The sequence below is a fragment of the Sinocyclocheilus rhinocerous genome, unplaced genomic scaffold (assembly GCF_001515625.1).
Source record: "Sinocyclocheilus rhinocerous isolate Xijiao unplaced genomic scaffold, SAMN03320098_v1.1 scaffold853, whole genome shotgun sequence".
In the NCBI taxonomy this organism is placed as follows: Eukaryota; Metazoa; Chordata; class Actinopteri; order Cypriniformes; family Cyprinidae; genus Sinocyclocheilus; species Sinocyclocheilus rhinocerous.
Window position 1 is genome coordinate 1255295 of NW_015627738.1, and position 7015 is coordinate 1262309.

At 34.3% G+C, this 7015-nt stretch overlaps 1 protein-coding gene across 1 annotated transcript in view; it reads left to right on the plus strand.

The window, feature by feature from the left end:
- Window positions 1–2122: 2122 nt before the first annotated feature.
- The window catches only part of shprh (SNF2 histone linker PHD RING helicase), a 23208-nt gene continuing 18315 nt past the window's right edge, over window positions 2123–7015 (plus strand). Inside the window, exons 1-8 of the mRNA XM_016545982.1 lie at window positions 2123–2218; window positions 2755–3357; window positions 3496–3625; window positions 4311–4529; window positions 4630–4708; window positions 4830–4980; window positions 5576–5672; window positions 5968–6224. Of these exons, the coding sequence (XP_016401468.1) occupies window positions 2767–3357; window positions 3496–3625; window positions 4311–4529; window positions 4630–4708; window positions 4830–4980; window positions 5576–5672; window positions 5968–6224 (1524 nt within the window). The 5' untranslated portion in view covers window positions 2123–2218; window positions 2755–2766. The remainder of the gene's footprint in view (window positions 2219–2754; window positions 3358–3495; window positions 3626–4310; window positions 4530–4629; window positions 4709–4829; window positions 4981–5575; window positions 5673–5967; window positions 6225–7015) is intronic.

Here is a 7015-nt window from a genome sequence, read left to right on the forward strand (position 1 = left end):
CAGTTACACTTTTACTAGTGGTCTGACCAAAAAAACACATTACAATGTCATTGTGATATAGAAAAGGAAAAATAAATATGGACACAAAGATGAAAATGAAAAATAAGTAAGTCCATTGTCAGAATTTGTAACTCTTGTGTTGTCCTCTGTCTGTACTGTGTTAAAAAAATGTGCTTGACACTTTATGACAACTAGATGAACTATTTTGCATTTAATGACTTAAACAAGGAACTAATGACTAGATGTTTTGAGGGGTAAGACTATTGCACAGAGAACTATATAATACATTTTGAGCAACATGACATTAGCAACTGATAATGCAGGAAACCGCAGACAAATGTACATAATCAATTGCAGCAACATGACATTAGCAACTGATAATGCAGGAAACCGCAGACAAATGTACATAATCAATTGCATGAATGTACCAAAGCAATCGCAACTTGTTCAAAAGAATGAGAAACTGCTTTTATGATGTGCACGATTGACTAGATGATATGGAGGTTGAACAAGTAGTTTTGAGAATTTCATTTCTGATCTGAGAAATGCACCAAAGTGACTGAGAAAAACTGTATTATACTTTAAGTTGCTTTGGATAAAAGTTTCTAAATTCTTAACAAACCGAAAGTGATACATTTGTGTGATAGAAATCACATGAGTAAAAATAGAATGTCTAATATTGGGAATTATGTTTACTAAGTAAAATTGTTTGTTTTAATAAACTGTTTAATAATCACTGTAATTTACTGTCGTTCATCAGGGTGACCGGTGAATGAGTTTTGGTCTTTTTTACACATTGTGATTGATTTAACTACTAAATAGTCTTTGCTATATACTCTGTGAGAAGATGTGATGTTTTTATTACTGTAGGCATAAAAAACACATGGAAATACCACTTTATGTAACTTTTGTGTTACATTAAACAATCGAGAATGAATTTTTTTTTTTTGCAGTATCATTTATGACTTCTGAAAACAATAAAGATTGTAAACCGAGTAAAACCTGGAGGCAAGGTATTTTAGTGCTCCGTAAAATAATGACATCATCAGTTGTATTGAATATGTGTGTAATATTAGGCTCGGTTATAAATGGCAAGAATATATTTGATAATAAATGTACTAACAAAGACATTAGACAAGTTTTTCATGGAAAAAAGAAAGTTACTCCAAGGGGGAAATTTTATTGGAATTCTGTCCTACAAGATGTTAATTAGAAAAAAAGCCAAGGCTGCTACCTAACAAATTTTGTATTTCTTATAAAGTAAGAAAACTTCATGTAAAGATCTTACATAAAATCTACTCCACTAATATTTTACTTTCCAAGTTTATGGACATTGGTAAAGAATGCTCTAGTTTTGAAGAATCGATATGTCATCTTTTCTTTGATTGTCAGAGTGTACAGGCATTTTGGAAACATTGTTTCTTTACTTTTTTCTGCCTTGACCCGGAAAGCAGTTATTTGTTATTATGAAAATGAAAACAAAAGTATTGACAATTTTGTAAATTACAATATTCTGATTGGCACATTTTTTTATTCACAAATGTTGATTATCTAAATCTATTATATTATAGATAGACAGACAGACAGACAGACAGACAGATAGAGAGATAGATAGATAAATAGATAGATAGATAGATAGATAGATATAGATAGAACCATCGAACGAAGAACGGACAAAAGGTAGATAGACAGACAGACAGACAGACAGATAGATAGATAGATAGATAGATAGATCCATCGAATGAAGAATGGACAAAAGATAGACAGATAGATAGATAGATAGATAGATAGATAGATCCATCGAATGAAGAACGGACAAAAGATAGATAGATAGATAGATAGATAGATAGATAGAACCATCGAACGAAAAACACAAATTAAACATTAGGCTCAGTCCAAGTTCAGCTGTGTAGTAAATAAATTATAATAATAATTATCATTAATTATAATTTTTTTATCAGACAGTTATCAAGAATTTTTAGTTATAATTTAAAAAAAATATCTTGACGAGAATAGTCCCATACTTTTCTGTTTAGCGCCATCTAGTGTTTAGAATATTACAGTGCCTTGGCATTGTTTTGGTTCTGACGTCGCTTCCTGTATTTTTAAATATGGCGGATAAAGGCATGAAAATGTCCCGTACGTTATGGAGCTTATGAAAGTTATTTTATAACATTTTCTTGCTGCTGATAAGAACGCATTCCAAAGCAAAACAAAGGTACGTTTCGACTGCGGATGAGGCGGTATATTTATAATCTGTAATCTGCAGCGTTTGATTGAATGAATAGAATATATCATATCAATTCTGTGTTGTTTATATATACTGACATTCCACGGAAATATTTTCAATGGACTAATAATGTAATAATAATCGTATATATTTATATTTACCAAGTGAATAGGTTGGTGCACTAATATCAATCTTTTACCACAACTGTTTTCTGTAGAAAATTAAGTAAAATTAAAGCTGCAGTCTGACATATTGACGTTTACAGCAGAATAAGTGATTGTGAAGTGTTTTAACCGTAACATATTTAGTTATGTGTATTTATTCGCACTATATATCTTAAAATTTGATTACATTCCCTTATATGTCTACTTCAAATTAAACTGGTGTATAAATCTGCTACTTACCCATAAATTCTGTAAATTAATGCATTCTGTGTTACATTTAATGAGTTAAGTCTCATGTAGCTTAGTACCAAATGGTAAATAAACAGGATAATAATGAAACTTTGTGTCATTGTATCTCAGCAGGTTTCCACTATGAGCAGCAGGAGGAAACGAGCGCCGCCGGCGCGCATGGATGAGGAGGCCAAGAGGAGACTGGAGTGGAATATGCATGAAGATCGGAGAAATGAAGGAGATTGTAAAGACATTCTGGAGTCAATCCCAGCACCGTCTGACATCTGTCATCTTGGACCGGTTCTTGAGAGCAACCAGAACCAGGAAGAGGCAAACCAGTGTTTTATATCTTCTGCAGGCACAGAAGAAGGACCGTCAGAAGAGCATCCAAGCTGCTCCACACAGGATTCTCTTCCAGATACCATAGAATTGAATGTAATGCCAATTTCTGCTCTGGATCAAGGGTGGAATGCACTGATTGGAGAGTTGAACCTGTATCCAAAGATTCCCATTGGGCTTGGAGACAGTTCCTTCTGCCTGCAGCAAACAGGTGATAGACTAAGTTTGAGTCTGAATAGTCTTGAGTTGGAGGTTGAGACCGGCAGAAGTGATCCCGTCAGCCGTGTGCCGGTTGAATGTTCATTTGGTGGAATTTTGCTGGAAGATCTGGATTGGCTACAGAAGAGGAAGGTCATTAAATTGTGCCACGCATCAGGAGATGAATCAGTAAAGGTGCGCATTCAAACTCATCAGGATTAAGCAATTGACTGAGGCTTTTGTACTCCAATCACTATAACATAACGTAAACAAATTGCGTTTTCTCTTCATTTGTTTTTGTTTTTGTTTTCTTGTTTTTCTTTTTGTGAACAGCTGAAAATGTTTCTTCTTGAATCGGGATTGGGCAGACCAGAATTCCTCGGTGAAGGAAACGGGCGCATTAAAAAAGCCAATCAGCTTCTGCAGAAATTAATGGAATTCTTCTACGACTTCATCATTCCTGGTAATCTACAGTTTATGGCTACATTTACACAATTTAATTCTAATAAGCTACCGGTCATGGTCACATTAAAAGACCATTCCTAGTTATTTTGTAAAAACAAACAGGCAGCACAATACTGTAATACACTTGAGCCTGGAGGTGGAGCTGCACTCCAAGGCCCAATAAGCCTAGAAGTGGAGCTGCACCACAGGACCCACTGAGCAGTACTTTGATGTCATAAGTGCTAATGCAAAAAAAAAAAAAAAAACACAACCAGCTTAAAGTAATTGGTATCTGCTTTTTCTATGTTTATACAAGAAAGTGTCAAATGTACAAATAAATAATAAAAAATAAATATAATATAAATACATTTATATAAATGTATAAATAAAAATGAATGAACAAAAAAAGACTAAAACAAACAAACAAATAAACAACAAATAGATAATGAGCCTTAAAATACTTTCCATAAGGACCAAAATATGCAAAGTTTGTTTTTCATAAAATAGTAAGCAATCTTTTCTCAGGCAAAACTTGAGGTCATTCCTGTTTATTTTTATTAACTGACATACAAGTTGAAATTATTGCTAAGTGGCAACATGTGATGCAGATGCCGTGCATAGATATTATTTTGAACCTATCCTGTAATATTCCTTTATGATTCAACTTTATTCCAATGGGATCTCTTATTTTTGGTCAATGGTAGAGGTGATGGGGAATGAGGAGGAGGAGTGTGACACTGATCTGGAGCGTCAGAACGTCGAGGAGCTGTACGATCACGTCAGACACCTCCACCAGACAGAAGCAGCAGAGCAGAGCTTCGATGTCCAGCACCCGGGCCTCATCCCCGTGCTGAGACCCTATCAGAGCCAGGCGGTCAACTGGATGCTGAGGAGAGAGAAGTACAAAAGCAGCAGCTCTCAAGGTCCATATGTGGTTTTTAAATGTTTATCATCATCTTTGCTGTATGGCAGTGCATGAAAAGAGTTCAGTGCTAAATTACAGTGTTTGTATTTCTTGCACAGAACAAAGATTGCATTTTCTTTGGAGGGAAATGGTCTCGATTTGTGGCAAAAAGCTCTTTTACAATCCCTACACTGGATGGTATGATTCTTTTTCCTAGAATGCAATGAAACTGTAGTTTAAAAAGATATTCTTGGACTATCTAAAAATATCAACAGCATTTAGTTTTGTACTGTTTTAATTCCCTTGAACTCAATCACAGCCTGATCCGAGAGTTTCCTCTGGCGGGAGTGGACTGGCCTGGCGGGATCCTTGCTGATGAGATGGGACTTGGGAAAACCGTGGAAGTACTGGCCCTTATTCTGTGTAACACCCGGCTAAACCTGGAGCATGGCGTTCTCACTTTACCTGTGGTAAGTTTACGATTGCATGTGCCCTTAAATGCATGCAAATTAGTCAAAAAAGTCTGCAGTAATCTAATTTAGGTAACACTTTACAACAAGGTCCCATTGGTTATGCATTAACCTCTTAACTTGGCTTTTAACTAGATTATTGTTGACTATTTATATTGACTGCATGCTAAAACCATCACACTATTACTTGATCTTGACAAACTGTGTATCATATAAGACACCATTGCAGTGACAGTAATTTCTTAATTTATGTCAGGAGAAAAAATCAACATGCAAAGTCAATCTGTAGTTTTTGACAATTTGAATAGAATAATTTATATTTGAGTTCAAAGTTCTTTACTAAATAGCGTCCATTAGGACATTGTTACTGTTCATTGTTACTTAAAGTTATCTTAGGTCTATTAAATAATATTAATACGCACATTTTTATTTTAATAATGTATCAGTAAGTGTACATTTTTGTAGTTAAATGTAGTTAACTAATGTTAGCAAATGGAACCTTATAAAGTGTAAAAGCAAGGGACATTGAAATATTTCTTTGCACTTTCCAGAATTGAAACTTTTTGTTTTACTCTTGTGTCTCTGTCCTCTCCAGGGGCGATCTGTGAATTACTTTGTCCCTCCTCCACCATTAGAAAGACAACGAACCATTAAACATGAGATCAGACCCAAGGAGAAGATCATTTATCCAGGTAAAAAAAAAAATAATAATTCTACCAAATAAGGACATGTTCCTGGATCAACAACATCCTGACTGGTCCAGGAGCAGCATTCCTATAAACCATGTTTCATTAAACATGTCATCTGATCAGATACACTAGGTCAAGGTAGGTTTTAGGCTGTTGTTTTATAGGATTATTATTCAAGGACTATCTAAGTTTGTTGATCCAAGAACATGTCCTATTTGTATTAATAAATAATCAATATAATATAAAAAATAATAAATAGCATAATAAGTAATTTCATGCAATTTCTGTCATTTTCAAGCTGTTCGTGAGATGCTGTTGACTGCAATTAAGGAAATGAAGGTTGGGAAAGGAGCGTCAGTCAATGCCATTTTTGCTTATCTACGGACCATGTACAAGTATGACACCCTAAAAAACCGGAACCACATAAAGAAAGTCCTGACCAAGCTTATTAGTGAGAACATTGTGGAGCAGATCAAAGGACGAGGGTTAGCAGGATCCTTCAAACTGGGGAAGAACTACAAAGAAAAGAAGAAGAAGCCTGCTGCTCCTCGAATTGTTCGTAATTTTACATCTTCTGTAAAGAATTTTCTAACTTTTTTTGAGTATTAAAAATATAGAACTCACTACTATTATTATTATTATTATTATTATCATCATCTTTAATTAACCAAGCAAAAACCTCTCTGAGATTAAAAATCTCTTTTACAGGAGAATCCTGGCCAAAATAGGCAAAATAACATGCACACACAAAACCGATACAAATAAGACACTGAATATACAAAATCTTTAAATTTCAGTGACTTATCCTCCAATTCGAGAAGAATGGGCTTAAAATGTTTCAGAGACACCAGATTATGTAGCTTCATGTATTTTTGATTATAAATTATTATAATGATAAAATATATCAAATAATGCATGTATAATAATATTAAAAAAATAATAGTTATTGCTGATTGAAAAAGCACACAAAGCTAGATATTAACTACTATTTTTATTTTACATGTAGAAGAACTATATTTTTATATTTTAAGGATGCTACTTAAAGGAACACTCCACTATTTTTGAAAATAGGCTAATTTTCCATCTCCCCTAGAGTTAAACAGTTGAGTTTTACTGTTTTCGAATCCATTCAGCCGATCTCTGGGTCTGGCGGTAGCACTTTTAGCTTAGCTTAGCATAGATAATTTAATCTGATTAGACCGTTAGCATCTCGCTCAAAAATGACCAAAGAGTTTCCATATTTTTCCTATTTAAAACTTTTTCTAGGTCGATATGGCTAGGAACTATACTCTCATTCCAACTATACTCTCAATGATATTACGCAGCACCTGAAAATAGTCCCCAGC